This window comes from Chrysochloris asiatica, unplaced genomic scaffold (genome assembly GCF_000296735.1).
Source record: "Chrysochloris asiatica unplaced genomic scaffold, ChrAsi1.0 scaffold00350, whole genome shotgun sequence".
Taxonomy (NCBI): domain Eukaryota; kingdom Metazoa; phylum Chordata; class Mammalia; order Afrosoricida; family Chrysochloridae; genus Chrysochloris; species Chrysochloris asiatica.
In genome coordinates this window covers 1,261,174-1,278,643 of record NW_006408868.1, presented here as the reverse complement: position 1 = coordinate 1,278,643, position 17,470 = coordinate 1,261,174, and the positions used below count along the sequence as shown (strand labels likewise).

The window sequence follows — 17,470 nt, the reverse complement described above, 5'->3', positions numbered from 1 at the left end:
TGAGAGTGATAGAAAGCAAGAGTGAGGGAGTCGGATAGAGAGTGACTAATGAGTCAGCGAGCATGAATGGGAGAATGAGAGGGTGAGACAGCAAAAGTAAGAGTGGGAGAATGAGAGGGACAGAGAACAAGAGAGTAGGTGAGACTGAGAAGAGAGAGTGAGTGAGTGAGACACAGCTTGAGAATGAGAGAGCGAGACAGAGCAAGAGAGAGTGAGAGCAAGAGAGTGAGAAAGTGAGTGTGATTGAGAGACTATGAGTGAATGAGTGAGTGAGAGTGAGTATGAGAATGAGAGAAAGCAAGAACAAGAGTGAGACAGAGATTGAGTGAGCTATATGGAGAGACAGATTGAGATGGTGAGTGAGTTATAAGTGAGAAAGTGAGACTGAGTGAGAAACAGCTTGAGAGAATGTGTGAGTGAGAGTAAGAGTGAGTGAACGTGAGAGCGAGAGAAAGCAAGAAAGAGACAGTGTGAGGGAGAGAAAGTAGGGGAGAGAGAGATTGAGTTTGGAGAGTGAGACAGAGAGAGAGTAAGACTGAGTGTGAGAGAGCTAGACTGAGTGAGAAAGTGAGAGAGTAAATGTGAGAGAGAGCAAAAGCAAGAAACAGTGAGGCAGTGTTAGTGATTGAATGTGAGATATTGAGAGGAGTGTGAGAGCAAGGGAGTGAGTGAGAAAATGAGTGATATTGAGAGAGAGAGACAGATTGAGAGAATATGAATAAGAGCAAGGGAATGAGCGAGAATGAATGTGAGAGAAAGCAAGAAAGAGACAGTGTGAGTGGATGAGAGAGAGGGAAAGAAAGACTGTGTGAGTGAGTAAGATAGGGAGAGTGGGTGAGAGTGAGCGAGTGAGAGAGAAAGAGCAAGTGAGTGTGAGACAGCAAGAGAGTGAGGGGAGAGTAGGTGAGAGAGTGAGTTAGATATTGAGAGTGGGTCAGTGTGAGAGACAAAGAGCAAGACAGTGGGAGAGAGCGAGAGTAATAGTGAGAGGAGAGCAAGTGAGAGTGCGTGAGGGAGAGTGACTGGCCACAAGAGTGAGAGAGTGTATGTGAGAGAGTGAATGAGTAAGTGGAGTTAGACTATGTGAGTGAGAACAATTGAGAGAGTGTAAGTGACAGAATGAGAGAGTAAAGAGTTGAGACAGTGAAAGCGAGTGAGTACAAGAGAGAAAAAGCACAAAGTGAGACAGGGTGAGTGAGAGAGTGTGAGACTTAGTGAGAAAGCAAAGTAAGAGTGAGTGAGTGAGAGCATCAGAGAATGTGAGAGTGAGTGAACGAAAGTATTAGAGCGATAAAGTGTTATGATTGTGTGTGAGAGAGAGTAAAAGCAAGGTAGGTAGAGAGATCAGCAAGCAGAGCATGAGAGAATATGCGTGTGAATGAGAGAGTAGGTTAGAGAGTGAGAGAAAGTGAGGGAGAGTATGTGAGAAAGAGTGAGCAACTGAGAGTGGCTGAAAGAGCGAGACAGAATGAGGGTGAGCAAGAGTGTGAGAAATTTAGAGAGTGAATAAGTGAGCAAAAGAGTGAGAGACAGAATGTGTCAGAGTAAGTTAGAGTGTGAGTGTGAGAGCAAGAAATAGCAAGAAGAGTGTGAGTGAAAGAGAGATAGAGAGAGAGAGTGAATGAAGAAGAGTGAACGATTAAGAGACAAGCAAGAGTGTGGGTGAGATCTTGAGAGACCAAGAGACAGTGGGAGTGTGAATGAGAGAGAGTAAGTTAGAGTGTGACAGAGAGCAAGACAGTGTGAATGAGAGAGTAAGATTGATTCAAAGCGTGTATGAGAAAGACAGCAACAGTGAGCACGAATGAGTGAAGGAGAGAGCAAGTGCGAAAGCCATTGAGTGAGACCTGGAGAATGAGAGAGAGAGAGAGAGAGTCAGAGTGAGAGTGAGAGAGAATAGGAGACAGTGTGTGTGAGAGAGTGAGTGTGAGGGAGTGAGAGTGTATGATAGTGAGAGTTAGAGAGAGTGAGTGAGAGAGAATGAGAGAGAGAGAGAAGAAAAGAGTGAGTGGGAGAGAGAATGAAAGTAAGATAGAGTGAAAGTGAATTGAGAATGAGCTTGAGAGCGCGAGTGTGACTAAGAGAGTGAGTGGGAGAGCGAAGGAGCAAGTGAGAGAGGGAGTGTGTGAGATAGTGAGACTGAGACTGTGTGTGTGTGAAAATTTGTGAGCAAGAGGGTGAGTGAGGGCATGTGAGAGTGAGAATGACAATGAGAGCAAGTGAGAAGTGAGAAATAGAGTGTAAGTGTGAGAGTGAGCAAGTGGGAAAGCGAGAGTGTTAAAGAGTATAAGAGAGTGTGAGTGAGAGTGACTGACAGCGAGTGAGAGAGTATGAGAAAGTAAGTTAGTGAGTGAGAGAGCCCACAAGAGAAAGCATGGGAGAGAGCAAGTTAGAAAGTGAGTGTGAAAGACAGTGAGTGAGAGAGTAAGTGAGAGCAAGTCAGGGAGCGAGACAGCGTGAGTGTGAGGGTGTTAGTGAGAGAGTGTGAGTAAGAGAATGAGAGCATGGGAGAGAGTGTGTGAGTTACAGACTGAGAATGTAAGTAAGAGTGAGACTGAGCCTGAGACAGAGCGAGAAAGTGAGACAGCAAGACAGAGAGAGAGTGTGAGTGACAGTTTGAGTTTGAATAAAAGAATGTGACTGAGAGTGTGAGACAGTATGAGAGAGTGAGGGTGTGAGAGGGATAGCGTGAGTGGGAGAATGAGAGAGCGAGAAATAGAGCAAGAGTGTGTGAGAAAGAGAGTGACAGAGCGAGAGAGAATGATTAAAAAACAGTGAAAAGACACAAGAGAGAGCTAGAGAGGGAGTGTGAGAGAGATTAAGAGAGCGAGCGAGACAGCAAGAGAGAGCATGAGAGGTGAGGGCGGGAGAGAGAGCAAGAAAGAGATAGTGGTGAGAGGGAGTGTGAGTGAGTGAGGGGGAGTGTGTGAGAACAAGAGCAAGAAAGTGAGTTATTGAGTGAATGAGAGAGAGGTTGAAAGAGTGTATGAGAGAATGAGTGCAAGAGCAACTGACAGTGAGAGGGCACGAGTGAGTAGGAGAATGAGAGAATGTGAGAGTGACTAAATGTGAGAGAGAGAGAGTGTAAGAGTGAGTGACAGAAAGAGAGAGAGAGAGTGTGAGTAAGGATGAATGAGTGAGAGAATGAAGGAGAGTGAGTGAGAATGAGAGCAATTGAGATAATGACAGAGAGGAGAGTGAGGCAGAGAGCTAGAACGCAGAGAGCTAGAACGTGTGGGTGAGTATGAGGGAATGTGAGTGAGAGAATGAGTGAGCAAGTGAGAGAGAAAGTATGAGAGCAAGAGAGGGAGTGAGAAAATGTGAAGGCCCACAAAAGAAAGAGCAAGTTAGAGAGTGTGAGAGAGCAAGATGGAGAGTGTGAGTGAGAGAGAATACGTGAGAGAGTGATAGCGAGTGAGTGCGTGTGTGAGTAGTGAGAGAGACAGATTGAGAGTTAGAGATAGCAAATGAGAGCAAGTGACAGCAAGACAGAGTGAGGGATAGGGTGAGGAGTGAGTGAGAGAGAGAGGGAAAGAGAGAGTGGCGAGAGACTGAGAACAAGTGAGAGCCAGGGAGAGATGAGTGAGAGAAAGAGCGACTGGCAGTGAGTGAGAAGAATAAGAGAGAATGAGAAAAGTATGTGAGAGAGTAAAATGAGTATGAGAGTGAGAGAAAGCAGTAAAGAGCGGGATAGTGAGAGAGAGAGAAATTGAGAGAGTGGGTGAATGAGAGATACTGGTGAGAGAGAGAGTAAAAGATAGTGGTAAGAGTGGGAGTGAGTGAGTGACACATTGAAGGAGTGAATGAGGGTGCGTGAGTGGGAGAATGAGGAAGCGAGAAATGGAGTGAGATTGTGTGAGAGTGAGTAAAAGTAAGTTTGAGAGAGAAAGAGCAAGACAGTAAGTGAGATAGTGAGAGAGAGTGAAAGTGTGAGTGAGCAAGTATGAGTGAGAGTGAGAGAGACTGAGAAAGATTCAGTGTGAGAGAGAGAAAGTGACTAACAGCAAGTGAGAGAAAGAGTGGGAGAGACGGATAGAGAGAGAACGGATAGAGAGCGAGAGAGCCACTGACAGAGCTAAAGAGAGTATGAGAGAGTATGAGTGAGTGTGTGAGCGAGGGCACAAGGGAGACAGAGTGAGTGAATGTGAGAGTAAAAGTGAAAGTCTTAAGAGTGAAAGGCAGCAAGAGAGAGATTAATACATGCGAGAGTGTGAGTGAGAGAGCGCTAGAGAGCAGGAGAGAGAACGAGTGAGTGAGTTAGAGAGTGAGTGAATGAGTGTAAGTGGGAGAGAGTGAGTGAATGAATGAGAGCGATTGAGGGAGAATATGAGTGAGCAAGAAGAAGAAGGAGCAAGTGAGTGAGAGACATAGTGGTGTGAGAGTGAGTGAGCGGCAGATTGAGAGCGTGTAAGCGGACATGTGAGAGAGTGAGTGCATGAGAGACAGCAAGAGAGAGCATGAGAGAGAATTTTTAGTGAGAGGGTGAGTGTGAGTGAAGAGCGTGAGTAAGAATGTGAAAGAGCATGAGAGAGAAAACACACGAGTGAGGGAGTGGGATAGGATGTGACTAATGAGTCAGCGAGAGAGCGGTCTTGCTCTTGACTGAGAGTGAATGGGAGAAAGAGAGTGTGTAAGACAGAGTAAGGGAGTGAGCGAGAAAGTGACTGCCAGTGTGAGAGTCAGAAAGTGAGATTGACAGAAAGCAAGAAAGAGTAAGACAGTGTTGAGTGATTGAGTGAGATATAAGATATGGAGAGACAGATGAAGGTGGGGAGTGAGTGTAAGTGAGAGTAAGAGCAAGTGAATGAGCGGAGAGTGAGTGAACGTGAGAGCGACTGAAAGCAAGAAAGAGAGTGCAAGTGGGTGAGTGAGAATGAGACAGAGTGTGAGAGCGTAAGAGTGAGTGAGAGCAAGCAAGATATGAGCGAGAGAGTAAGACAGTGGGAGTTAGAGAGTGGGTGAGAGATTGAGTTAGAAGAGTGAAATATTGAGAGTGGGTAAGAGTGAGAGAAGGAGAGCAAGTGAGAGTGTGTGTGTGAGAGAGTGAACAAGTGAGTGGGGGAGAGTTGAGTAAGAGTATGTGAAAGTGAGTGACAGATTGAGAGAGTAAGAGGCAAGTGAAAGAGTGAATGAGTCAGAGAGAGAGAGTGAGACAGAGAAATTGAGAGAGTTAGAGTTGAGACAGTGAAACCGAGTGAGTACAAGATAGAGAGAGGGTGAGAGAAAGCACAAGGTGAGACAGTGTGAGTGAGTGAGTGTGAGAGTGAGAAAGCAAAGTAAGAGTGAATGAGTAAGAGAGTCAGAATGTGAGAGAGAGTGAAGTGATTGTGTGAGAGAAGCCAGGGAGCAGCAAGCAGAGCATGAGAGAATATGTGTGAGAGTGAGAGAAAGTGAGGGAGAGTAGGTGAGAAAGAGTGAGCCACTGAGAGTAACTGAAAGAGAGCGAGACAGAATGAGAGGGCGAGCAAGAGTGTGAAGGACAGAATGTGAGTGTCAGAGTAAGTTAGAATGTGAATGAGAATGCAAATGAGTGTGAGAGCAAGAGAGAGAATGAAGAAGAGTGGCAGGTGAAGAGATGAGCAAGAGTATGAGTGAGATCTTGAGAGCAATAGAGAGACAGTGGGAGTGTGAGTAAGTTAGAGTGTGACAGAGACCAAGACAGAGCAAGACATTGTGAGAGAGTAAGATTGATTAAAAACATGTATGCAACATTGAGCACAAGTGAGTGAGAGAAAGTGACAGAGAGTGAATGAGAGAGCAAGTGCGAAAGCCATTGAGTGAGACCGGGAGAATGAGAGAGACAGTGAGAGCTTGTGAGTGAGGAAGAGTGCGAGAGCGAGAAAGCGTGAGAAAACTAGAGATAGTGTGTGAGTTTGTTTCACAGGATCTTCTCACTCTTAGGCCTTGGTTTTCCCTGCCTTATCTTTTCAGGTCTTGTAGCAGGAACCTCAGGCTCCATCCTGCCTGCCCTAGTAACTGTTCCTCAAGATTCTTTCAGGGTTCTTTCACCATCTTCCTCTTCCACAGACTCTACACCCTCTCCACTAGAGCTGATTTCAACCATTAAATTCTTTGATAACCCCGATTCCCTCCATGATTGCTCTTCAGAGGCTTTAGGGTACAGACTGAGGTGGGCTCCTGCCCCTGGACCATCCTCAGTCTCTGCTGTCCTGATTGTGTTTGCTCCAGGCGTCTGTATCTTTGCTATAGCTCTAGGACAGGAGCGGCAATGGCTTCACAGTGAGCTCTGCTGTTTATTAGCTGGGGCCAGGAAACCAGGAAGGACTGGGGGGTTATAAAGGCCCCCTCTTTCCCTTTAGGGCCTCTGCTGCAGTGTTTCCTACAGGGATAGACTCAGCATCTAGGCTAGGTGGTATGAGGCCATGTGGGGAGGGGACACAGGGTAATATGCCAGCCCTACAGGGACATTCCAGGGCAGGCAGGCAGGCCCCTCCCTCCTTGAGGGGACAGTAGGGCCATGGGAAAGGGCAGCCCGACATCCGGCTGAAGGGGCCTCACTGCCTTTGGGGATTTGTGGAGGCCTGGTTCCAGCAGCCCCATGGGAGTCTTCTCTGCACACTTAGCTCAATGTTGCCCCCGCGCCTCTCCCCAGGGAAACCTGTTTGACTTTCTGCGTCTGACGGAATGGCGGGGCCCCCGTGTGCTGTACTTCGGAGACCACCTCTACAGTGACCTGGCGGTGAGGGGGAGCAGGATTGGGCCTCAGGGGGATTGAGAGCCTTTCCTGCTGATGCTGAGTCCACCCTCCCTTTCCCCACTGGCAGGACCTCATGCTGCGGCATGGCTGGCGCACAGGCGCCATCATCCCTGAGCTGGAGCGGGAGATCCGCATCATCAACACAGAGCAGTACATGCACTCTCTGACCTGGCAGCAGGCGCTGACGGGGCTGCTGGAGCGCATGCAGGTGTGTGGGGCCCGCCATGCCTTGGGGGATGCTACCTCCTCCATGTGCACACATACTGACCAAGCTCGCACGCTGTCTCCTCAGACCTACCAGGATGCAGAGTCCAGGCAGGTGCTGGCTGCTTGGGTGAAGGAGAGGCAGGAGCTGAGGTGAGCAGTGTGGAGCCAAGACAGGACTCCCAACCCAGCCCCCTGCTGCACCCAGTCCCTACAGCACCCCATGTCTCCCTCCCCAGGTGCATCACCAAAGCACTCTTCAATCCTCAATTTGGGAGCATCTTCCGCACCTTCCACAACCCTACCTACTTCTCACGGCGCCTTGTGCGCTTCTCCGACCTCTACATGGCCTCCCTCAGCTGTCTGCTCAACTACCGTGTGGACTTCACCTTCTACCCACGCCGTACCCCGCTGCAGCACGAGGCCCCCCTCTGGATGGACCAGCTGTGCACCGGCTGCATGAAGACACCCTTCCTCGGAGACATGGCACACATTCGCTAAGGGTACCTTTATTGTATTGTCCGGGATAGTAGGCCCCTTGCCCTCCTGTCCCACCCACTTTAGGCATTTGTCCAGACGAGCAATAAAGGCCGTCCGTCTCCTTCCAGCCATGTCACTTGACTGCCAGGATTCTCTGGGTGTCTGGGAAGTCCTCCTCCAGGAATGAGTCCTGGAAAGAGAGGGCCATTTGTGGCTGGGCACAGACCAGGCCCTGGACCCTCCTTCCATGTCTCCCCACATGTACTCACATCAAAAGGCTCACAGAAGTCATCTTGGCTGCCAAACACAGGGTTGGGTACAGAGACCAGGGCTGGGCTGGTCCCCTCTTGCCACGGGGAGAAGTCATCATCCGCATCATCTGCCTGGAGCAGAATGAGGTGAGGTGAGGGGCCTATGAGGAAGCTCAGAGGACCATCCATCCCTCCCCCAACTCAGCTGTACCTGGAAGGTAGAGAAGCCAAAACCCAGGGTCTTGCCTCGGGCACGAAGGTAGAGGACTCCTGCCACCAGACCCAATAGTGCTCCAGCAGCCACCACAGCCCCCACACCTGCTGCCACAGGTAGGGCCTCACGGGCCAGCACTGCCCTCTACAAACACCAGGAGAATTTTAAGGACTTGGCCAGAGTTGCCCTTCGCCCCTCACAAGCCAGAGCCCCACACCCCTCTAGACTTACAGGCTGTGGGGGTGCTAGGAGGGGGCTGGCTAGAGCATGGATGATGCCATTGAAGGCAATGATGTCCCATTGGATAACACTGCCAACCACAACAGCCCCTGGGACCTGTGGGAAGACCAGGATCAGACCCTATGGGGTGAGGGAGGGCCAGGGCCAGTAGAGAAAGGAGCAGCAGACTCACCACAGGGGTCCAAGAACTGTTGCCAGGGCCCACCTCACTGATGACGAGGTTGAGGCCAGAGTGGGCAGGGAGCAAGACACCCTGGCTTATGTTGGCACTCAGGAAGGTAGCATTGGATGCGTGCAGCTCCAGGTCTGGACCGCTCAGTGTCTATAGGCAAAGCAAGGCCTGTTGGTCTGGGCCAGTCAAAGGGAGCAGAATCTGGCTCTGCTCTTCTCATGCCCCTGCTACCTACCATGTTGTCCACAAAGCCTTCGTTGACAGGAACAAAGAGTGTCTTGTAGGTGAGTTCATCATTCAGGAAGTCCAGGAAGTCGAGACCTTGCTGGGTGGCGTTGGCGTAGCCTAACAGCATCTGGGAGGGCAGCAAGGCAGGGATGAGGGCAGACTCCCTCCCCAGGGATCCAGCTACCCCATAGCCCCAGGTTGAGCCCCCTACATACCCCATAGAAAGTCGAGAAGTTGGCAGTGGCAGCCAATACATCAAGCAGCTTCCCATTGCACATGCTGGCCCCGTCACCCACAAAGCCGTCACGACATTGGCATTTTACATCTGTGGGAAAGTTAAGTCAGTGACCTGGCGGGGGGTGTAGAGCCGGGGACAGGGCACATGGTAGGTTGGGCGTACCTTGTATGCGGTAACAATAGGCGTCCCAGCGCTCTGAAAAGTTCTGACGGGCACCCAGGCTGACGATGCCCACTTGGCCACCACCACAGTCTGCCGCAGGGAACACGACAGGGTGGGCAGCTGAGCCGTTGGCCAGCCAGCCCACAAGACACAGGTGGAAGCCCAGCTGTAAGGACAGGAGGGTAGACTGAGGTACAGGACCCAACTCCAAGGGCCCCCCTCCCAGGTTTGAGCACCCCACATACCTGTTGGGCAGCAGAGAGCTGAAGAAGAGATGCCAGGACAGCTCCCTGGGCCGCACATGCTGCCTCGGCCTCTGAGAAGGTCAGGCCGTAAGGGCCACTGGCGGCTTGGAGGTGGAAGACCCCAGCTTGTTTTTCTGCATTAAAAAGGGGGTGTGGTCAGTTGTTGGGCACAGAGGGACAAAGTGGGGGCACAGGGAGCGGGTAAGGGGGACACACCCTGGAAGTGTAGGTCAGTGCACACGGCATCCACGTGACAGGGTCGGGGTTGGTCCAAACAGCGATCCACAGGCAATTCAGGCTCCTCCAGACATTGTAGCCCGTCACCCACATAACCCATGTGGCACTCGCAGCGCCGTGTGTTCTGTGGGAGGGATGAGCAAATGGGTGCCCTCCAGGGAGTAGGGGCCCAAACTACCCAAGTTCCTAAGCAGTCAGACGCTCCACCCCATCCTTCCTGCTCACCGGGCCAGTGTTGTGACAGTCAGCATGCTCGCTGCAGCCTCCACGGTGACCATCTTCACAGGGATTGCGGGCCCAGCAGATCCTGCCATCACCCTCATAGTCTGGTAGGCAGGTGCAGGTGACCACTGTGCCCATCTGACTGCAGTTGGCATGCTTACTGCAGCCACCATGCCCATCCTGGCACAGGTCCACCACTGGGGGCAGGCAGACAGGTAATAGTTTGATTAGGTGATAGTAGGAAAATGAGGGTACTCCCACCTCCTCCACATCCCCACCTGCCTGTATACCTGTGCATACTCGGCCGTCCCCTTCATAACCCAGGCTGCACTCACAGCTGTTGTTCACACGGCACATGGCCTGGGAAGCGCAGGGTGGCGTGCACACGGGCTGCACCTCTAGCCCCAGACAGCCCCGTTAGTAGCTACCCTCCAGACCTCCCCCTCTCCCTTCAGTTGGGGCATGCACAAGCCAGGGGCCACTCACCCAGCTGCACCTCACAGTGTGGCCCTGTCCAGCCCTCATCACAGAAGCAGGTACCAGAGCCCCCAAGGCCCTCATCACAATGTCCGTGGGAGGTACAGCGGCAGGCTGAGGAGAGGAGCGGGGAGACAGGTTGGTATGATGATGGGGACCAGAGAGTAAGGTAGAGCAGGGCAGGGCAGAGAGGGACTACTTTATAGTCCTACCTTGGCAATGGGGCCCAAAGGCACCTGACGCACAGAGTTCACAGGCTGTCCCAGCGAAGCCTGAGTGGCAAGTGCACTGCCCACTGCCACTCATGCCATCCGAGCACACACCATGGTTACTACAGGGATTGCTGGGGCCTCCGGGGCATGCTGGGGGATGGGGTTGGGGAGTCAGGGTGGGGCTGGGATCTGTCTCCTCAGAACTCTCCCCAACACTCCCATCCATGCTCCACCCATTGGTGATCAAGGCTCTTCCAGAAACACCCATGCCCCCCACTGCTCAATCTTCAGACTCTCTCACCTGGGATGCTCCCCTGTGCCCCTCCTCCCACCAGTCCCTGCACAGTCGTCAACACACAGCCACCTGCCTCTTAGAGCACCTCCTCAGGGCTGTGCCCTGGACTACCTTGGGGCAGAGGAGTCTTCTCAGCAGCGTCCAGGACCTTGTGGTACTCACCTCGGCACTCACTGCCATAGTGACCAGAGCAGCAGCTGGGCTTCCACGTACTGGTGACACAGTTTCGGCGGCAGCCCCTTCCCAAGCTATGGGTACGGCCCCAGAGGCTGGGCCGCCCCCAGCTGCCTTGTACCCATGGGCGCAGTGTAAAAGCTGGTCGTAATTTTGTGTATAAGTGCCAGCAAGCCTCGGGGCTGCCCTAGGTCAAGAAGAGTCAGGTTACAGACACCTAGAACTTGGGGGTTCAAGGTCCTTCCTAGCCTCTCCAGCCCCCGATCCCCTCACCTGGTCCTTCCAGCCCTGAGGACAGGGTGGCTCCAGCCCACAGATGCCACAGGCCTGGACGGAAGAGAGGACCACACAGCACAGTCACATGGACAGGGCAGGTAGGCTGGATTTCCTATCGGGCACCTGGGGCTTAGGGTCTACCTCACCTTCTGCACTAGCTGGGTCTCAAAACGGTCACAGCGGGCCCCAATGCCTGGTGGCTCAAGCAGCTGGTCAATGCCATAGGCCAAGCCACCCTCAAAGGGCAGGTGTCTCTGCACAATGCGGGCGTCATCCTCACCCACCATGAGCTCCCCCTACAGGGGGAAGGTTTGGGGTGTATGGGAATCATATACATTGTTAACCCCCACTGCCAGGGCCTCTGCCTCCCATTTTCCTCATCTAAGCGCTCTCCCCAGACTCACAGGTCGGGTGCGGCTGCAGGAGAAGGAGATGGGGGTCCCATGCATGGTGCGGAGTGAGCCCAGGTTGGGCAGGTCGGATGCCAAAGCCTGAACAGATGGAGCCACAGTTGGAATGAGTGGACAGGTTGGAATGCAGGCAGTGAGGAACAAGATCTGCAAGTGCACTCACCTCGACACTGTGGATCATGTGGCCCCGCAGAATGGCTGCCAGCTTGTCACGATGAGTTTCATGGTACAGCCAGGCCTGGCGCTCAGGGGGCAAGGCTTGCAGGGCAGAGTCTGTGGGCCATAGCATTGTGAAAGGCCTATGGGACACATCTTGAAGCAAAGGCAGGAGTCCAGCCATCTAGTAGGATGGGGCAGGGGTATAGTAGTCACAACTAGCCACAGATTGGTGGACAGGGGCAGGGGATGGGACAGTACAGACCAGGAAGGGCCTACCAGGAATTCTCACCAATCACACTCAGCTGGGCTCATCCCTGACAGACACAGGTAGATGTGGGCTCATACACACAAACCTGCACACACCTTGACTATACACTGTCTTCAGGTAGGTGTGTATACAGAAAGGCATAATAAAGTGCTCACACTGGGAGACAGATGCCAATGTGGCCTGTGCACACCAGTTGCACACACATGTCCTCATGTGGGAAGTAGGTCTGCACACTGAATGTTGTATGCACAAAGAGTACATAGACACATTACACAAGCTCGGATGCACCACTGATAGTCACACACACAGGGACAGTACCGTTATGAGGCTGCTGACGATAGTATAACCGAAGCTCTTGGCAGCAGCGGTGACATTTCTCTGAGGAAAAGTACACATGAGCAACACGGTCCATTGGAGAGCAGAGGGAGGTCCTGGCCTCCAGCTTGTGCCCAAGCCGTACCTTTGGGGTTGGGACAACATTAGGCTCCCAGTGTAACGCATCTGGCGGCAGCAGGACACGGTCAATGAAGTGCAGGATACCGTTCACAGCCTCGTGGTCGCTGCTCACAATGCGCGCGAAGTCATTGATGTATATGCTACCCTAGAGGCGAGGCATAGGCATGTGGGGATGAGGCACAGGGCTGAATAAACTGATTAGTGGGGTGTTCAGGAACTGTGAGTGGGGTCTGAGGCACCACCGTATTGTGTCTAAGAAGCGCACAGTCTGGGGTTCCCAGAGATGAGCCGTCAGAGCTACAGACATGTGGTCAGGTGAAGGACAGGGACGGGGCTCCCTCTGGGAGAAGCTTCACAGTTCAGGAGCAGTGGGAACAAAGCAAGGAGTGGGGGCCTAGATCCTGGGAGTGGATGGAGGTAGGACTCATGTCCCTCTTAATGAAGGTCCCTAGCTTGGGGGAAGGGAAGGGACTTTCAGGGTGACAGGGTGATGGGGAGACCCAGGCACATGTGTGCACAGGGGCAGGGCTTTAGGGGGCTGAGTCCTGTATTCAAGGAATGGGTCCCAGTAAAGGGGGGGCAGGAGCAATGGAGGGAGATGAGGCTCACCTCTCTCTCGCTGAAGCGCAGCGTGTGCCCCGAGAGCGCCGTGATGTACTCAGCATCTAACAGCTCCTGGCTCTCCAGCTTCCGGCAGCCCACTACGTGGTAGCGGAATGCTAGCTGGCGGTGTGCACGAATCCGGGCCAGCTCAATCTGGAATGGGAGCCAAGAAGGGGGTGCAGCTTAGGATTGCCCCACAGTGTCCACCTCTGGAGTGCCCATCCCTCCCAGCCTCCCTCCATGGGGTGTTACCAGTGTCTGGTTGGTCATTAGATCTGAATGTGGCACAAAGATTGTAAAAGGTCCGTCACCCTTGAGCTCCTTGTATTCCTGGATGAACCCAAAGCAAACCAAGTGATCTGCATCAATTCCAGTTCATATCAGCCCCAGAGTAGAACTGCCCCATACGCATAGAACTTTCCAAGCCTGTGAAGTTTTGCAGAAGAGACTGCCCCATCTTTCTCCCATGAAGCCACTGGTGGGTTTGAGCCTGGGACCTCTCCATTAGCAGCCCATGCTTTAACTGCACCACCAGAGCTCTTCACTCCTGGAGGGGTGGGGTGGGGATTGCTGGAGTGCAAGAGGAGCAACCTGGGACCAGCTTGGGCTTCCATAGATCTTTCAAGAAGCACTTGGGCTGAGAGACCAACCCAGAGTGGGGCAGGCCCACAGGTCATCACACGGGTCTGGGCGGGACAGGGGGAGTTAACATGGTCTGGGCACTCACCAGGAGGTAGAGGCTGAAGAATGAGGCATGCCTGTCCCGGAGGAGCTCCTGGGGGGGGCGAGGATCAGCTCAGATTTTGGATAGGCCCCATTCAGGGCCTGGTGCCTGTTCGAGCACCTTCAGCCCAAGGTCTGCTGGCCAAGGCAGAGATGAAGAAAGGAAAGCCAGGGGAGAGGGGGTCTGAGCTGGGGTCATAGCTGGGGTCAGTCCCACGTGGAGTCAGGGGTCAGGCTTAGCCAGGAATCTTGGCCAAGATCATGAATCAGACCCAAGGGGCATAGCCAAGACCAGTTCAGAGGTCAGACTTGAGCGTCATTACCAGGCCAACTCTGGCACGGCAGGTGAATCCGTCCCCCACAGTGTGAGCAGCATCGCAGGTGCAAGTCCTCTGACCGGCTCCTATGCTTTTGCATACCGCATAGGGACTGCAGCCTCCATTGCGCTGTAGCCAGGACAGGAGAGGGACGCATCAGTGGCTCCTCCAGGCTCTTCCCCATGTGTTCCAGGGAAGAGCGGTGCCTGTCCAACCCTCAGACCTTATTTCCTACACAGCAGTTAGGAGCTTGGGGGAGGATGGCCCACTCTTTAGAAATCCTTAGAACCTTGCAGTGGAAGAGGTCCCCTTCCCTGGTGAAATGAGGTGTGGCTGGGAGCCTGACCTGGGAACAGGGGTCCAGAGGTTCACAGTTCTGCACACCATCCCCGCTGTAACCCTCTCGGCAGCTGCAAGAGACCTGTCCCACAAATCATGATCAGTGGGACTTCTGGGAGCCCAGAACTGGCTGGTGCCCAGTCCTGGCCTGAGAAAGGGCCCCACCCTATGGAAGATGTCCAGTGTCCAACTCTGCCCCACTGACCTGCTGGGAGCCTGTGGGGATGCACTCAGCATGAATATGGCAACCCCCATGGTAGATGAGACAGTTGTTAACCTCTGGGGGAAGAGACACTGGGATGAGGGATGATCCTAAGAGGTCTCTCCATTCATGTACCCATCTGAACATCCAAGGGTTCACCCCCTACTCTCCCACTGCCCTCAGTCCTCACAGGTACCCTGAGTCCTTCCTAGTCAGATTCAGATCACTGAAGCTACTTTAGCCCCTTACACACCAGATTGGGAGTCCCAGCCTCACCCTGGCACAGTTCCCCATCACCCGTGTAGCCTTCCTGGCAGGTGCATATCCGCTGTCCAGGTGCCACCTTGGTGCAGTTGGCATGTGGGGAACAGCCACCATGGCCATCGGCACAGGGGTCCATCTCTGGGGGGTAGATGGACCCGGAGAGCCATGAGGAGCAAGTTTGGCACTGGAGTGAGAGCAGGGGGAAAGGAAAAGGCCCGAGCAGGGCAGGACCAAAGCTGGGACACTGGGATCTAGAGGCAGTAGAGACAGTCTGTGGGGACAGCCAGCGGAGGTTTCAGGAACGGGCCTAGGGCATCCATGGGGCTGGACCTGAACATTGGGTGCCGTTGCCGGAGTATCCTGCAGAGCAGACACAGACGGAGGCTCCAGCCGAGTCTTGAATGCAGCTGGGAAGAAAGGCAGCAGCTTAGCCTATGCCTGCCCAGCCCCTGCCCTGATCCCGTCACACACACACCACGACTCGTCCACCTGGACTCACTCACTTGGCATTAGGGTCACATTTCTCTGGGCACTGGGGGCTGGTGATTTCTGGGGGGTACAAGGATAGCTCTGGTCATTAGGACCCAGGAACTGCCTCCCCAGGAGTCGCTGAGCCTTCCCCTTGGGGCCCACTCACTCTGGTCACAGCGGAGGCCCTGCCAGCCCACATTACAGACACAGCTTCCATCTCCATGAAGTCCCTCCTGGCACAGGCCATGGGCACAGTCACATACTGGGAGGGAGAGAAAAGGACAGAGTTACCTCAGTGCTGCCCTCCTGCTGGTCTCTCCACCCTGCCTCCCACCTGCCAGGCTCCTCCCCAGGCCTCACCTCCAGCACAGTTGGCCCCATAGCGGCCCAGCTCACACATCTCACAGGCTGTTCCATGGAAGCCCTCCTGACAACGGCACTCCCCACTGCCCAGGAACCTGTCCTGGCACTGCCCGTGGCCAGAGCACACACCGCCCAGACCCCCTGGGCATGGCTCACATAGTGTGCCAAAGTAACCAGGGCAACAGTCAGGCACCTGCAGGAGAGCGGGGAGGCTCCAGTACTGGCCAGGACTGGACATCAGGTGTTGGAAGAAACAGGGAGGAGGGTATGGTCACCTCAGGACATAGAGTCATAAAATTAAATGAGTTGGAAGGCCAAACCCAGGCTCATGTATATGTTCAGCGCGTGAAAAGCCAATAGAGAAAGCCTTCTACTACCCTCCCCATGGCAAGGGTGAGAAAAGGCTCAGGTAGAGATAGGTCAGATCTACAGTGAGAGACAAAGCTAAACCTGGGACCCAGTTGCAGCCTCTCGGGCTTGGTTGATGGTGCCAGCATTGGGCTGAGCCCCTTTTTCCCTTCCCCTCAGCCCTAGGGACAGACACAGGGACAAGCATGAGCCCCTCTGGCTTCAAACCACTGTCCCCATGCCTCTGCCTTTGGCCCTCACTGGCCTCACTCTAACCCCAGCCCTGCTTCTGTCCTGGAAATGGGCCTCCTCCCTGGTCCCCCATTCCCACCTGTCTGTGTGTGACCAAAGATTTGGGAGGGTTGTGGGGCTTTAGGGCAAACCTCAATCTTCTTGGCACATGTGTAAGAACAGCCCCGGTGGAAGGATAAGCCAGAGCGATAGACACAGCTCTTCTTGGGGGTGTCCTGTGAATGGGAACAGACAGGAGGGGTTAGCCAGTGGAATGGGCAGGACATGGGGAGGCTGTCAGACTACAGATATCAGAGTGGCAGGGACCAACTAGAAGGATGGCAGAGGGCTGAGGCTGTTCCAAGACAGACTGGTTAAGGAGTGGGCAGTAAGGTCACAGCCTTGGGTCAATGGCTGACCAAGACCTTTTCTGAACAGCCCCAGATCCTCTGAGCAGACCTCCAGAACTTCCCCATGAATGTCCCAAAGCTCACACATCCCTGATGAGCAAGTGTGCCTGTGGGCTTGGAATCCTGGGGAGCCAGAGAAACAGGTGGAATTGTGGGAGCCCAGCCTCACCTGTAGCTGGTAGCCCCTGGTGCAGCGGAATTTCCGGGTGCAGTTGGTGCATTTCTCCTGGTGATGGGGAGGGCAGAGCGTCAGGTGGATCCTGACTACTCTTCTACTCTTGACCAAGCACCCCGTCCCCTCCAGCCAGCAGCTCCCAGTTCTTAACTCCCCCGCCCAGCCCTTCTCCAGCTCCAGCCCTCACCCGAAGGGCCTCAGCATGACTGTGTAAGCAGCGGCTGGAGCCCACTGTCAGAACGCCAGACAGGCCAAACAGTGAGGCACCTGGGGCTTCCAGAATGGGGCCTTCCAGAGGCACATGGTTCACTTCAGGCTGGAGGAGGGTGAAACAGGAGGCTGGGTGCCCCACCCCACCCCCACACTCATCCAGAGGCTCTGAGGTCAAAGAGGCACTCTAGGGCTGGGGATATCTTCAGGGCTTGGGGACTCCCAGGATCAGCAGGTTCCCCGAAGTACAGATTGTAGGTTTCTGAGTGGGGGAATCCCAAAGGAATTGGGGTCACCAAAAACTAGGTCCCTTGGGTGGGGGCTCTCCTTGTCCCCTCAAACCTGGCCACTGTGGTTGTAGAAGACCAGCCAGTGGGCAGAGCCCAGAAGTGAGTTTCGGTGCCCCCCTTTCCTCAGGTCTTCCACAGTGAGGGCCTCCCCCAGGATCACATGATGTCGAACTGTGTCCAAGTCCT

General features: G+C 53.7%; 2 protein-coding genes across 3 annotated transcripts in view; one reads left to right on the top strand and one right to left on the bottom strand.

Annotated features, from left to right (window-relative positions):
- NT5DC2 (5'-nucleotidase domain containing 2) overlaps positions 1–7,528 on the top strand; it is a 26,546-nt gene extending 19,018 nt beyond the window's left edge. The window contains exons 11-14 of one of the 2 annotated variants that reach the window (XM_006876028.1): positions 6,614–6,700; positions 6,786–6,926; positions 7,011–7,075; positions 7,162–7,528. In XM_006876028.1, coding sequence (XP_006876090.1) covers positions 6,614–6,700; positions 6,786–6,926; positions 7,011–7,075; positions 7,162–7,423 — 555 coding nt within the window. In that variant the 3' untranslated portion in view covers positions 7,424–7,528. The remainder of the gene's footprint in view (positions 1–6,613; positions 6,701–6,785; positions 6,927–7,010; positions 7,076–7,161) is intronic. The other variant, XM_006876029.1, reaches the window with a different exon arrangement.
- A 7-nt stretch (positions 7,529–7,535) lies between these two features.
- The window catches only part of STAB1 (stabilin 1), a 26,615-nt gene continuing 16,680 nt past the window's right edge, over positions 7,536–17,470 (bottom strand). Inside the window, exons 34-69 of the mRNA XM_006876027.1 lie at positions 17,337–17,468; positions 16,972–17,100; positions 16,779–16,835; positions 16,352–16,435; positions 15,618–15,813; positions 15,424–15,519; positions 15,290–15,335; positions 15,117–15,193; positions 14,799–14,924; positions 14,526–14,599; positions 14,328–14,402; positions 13,988–14,110; positions 13,669–13,716; positions 13,194–13,271; positions 12,948–13,094; positions 12,343–12,483; positions 12,201–12,260; positions 11,619–11,795; positions 11,450–11,536; positions 11,192–11,341; positions 11,043–11,096; positions 10,758–10,956; positions 10,301–10,450; positions 10,098–10,202; positions 9,902–10,009; positions 9,615–9,808; positions 9,369–9,513; positions 9,153–9,286; positions 8,908–9,073; positions 8,723–8,832; positions 8,515–8,634; positions 8,280–8,429; positions 8,099–8,203; positions 7,865–8,011; positions 7,672–7,785; positions 7,536–7,592 (exon numbers count right to left, since the gene is read on the bottom strand). Coding sequence (XP_006876089.1) covers positions 7,536–7,592; positions 7,672–7,785; positions 7,865–8,011; positions 8,099–8,203; positions 8,280–8,429; positions 8,515–8,634; positions 8,723–8,832; positions 8,908–9,073; positions 9,153–9,286; positions 9,369–9,513; positions 9,615–9,808; positions 9,902–10,009; positions 10,098–10,202; positions 10,301–10,450; positions 10,758–10,956; positions 11,043–11,096; positions 11,192–11,341; positions 11,450–11,536; positions 11,619–11,795; positions 12,201–12,260; positions 12,343–12,483; positions 12,948–13,094; positions 13,194–13,271; positions 13,669–13,716; positions 13,988–14,110; positions 14,328–14,402; positions 14,526–14,599; positions 14,799–14,924; positions 15,117–15,193; positions 15,290–15,335; positions 15,424–15,519; positions 15,618–15,813; positions 16,352–16,435; positions 16,779–16,835; positions 16,972–17,100; positions 17,337–17,468 — 4,161 coding nt within the window. The remainder of the gene's footprint in view (positions 7,593–7,671; positions 7,786–7,864; positions 8,012–8,098; positions 8,204–8,279; positions 8,430–8,514; positions 8,635–8,722; positions 8,833–8,907; positions 9,074–9,152; positions 9,287–9,368; positions 9,514–9,614; positions 9,809–9,901; positions 10,010–10,097; positions 10,203–10,300; positions 10,451–10,757; positions 10,957–11,042; positions 11,097–11,191; positions 11,342–11,449; positions 11,537–11,618; positions 11,796–12,200; positions 12,261–12,342; positions 12,484–12,947; positions 13,095–13,193; positions 13,272–13,668; positions 13,717–13,987; positions 14,111–14,327; positions 14,403–14,525; positions 14,600–14,798; positions 14,925–15,116; positions 15,194–15,289; positions 15,336–15,423; positions 15,520–15,617; positions 15,814–16,351; positions 16,436–16,778; positions 16,836–16,971; positions 17,101–17,336; positions 17,469–17,470) is intronic.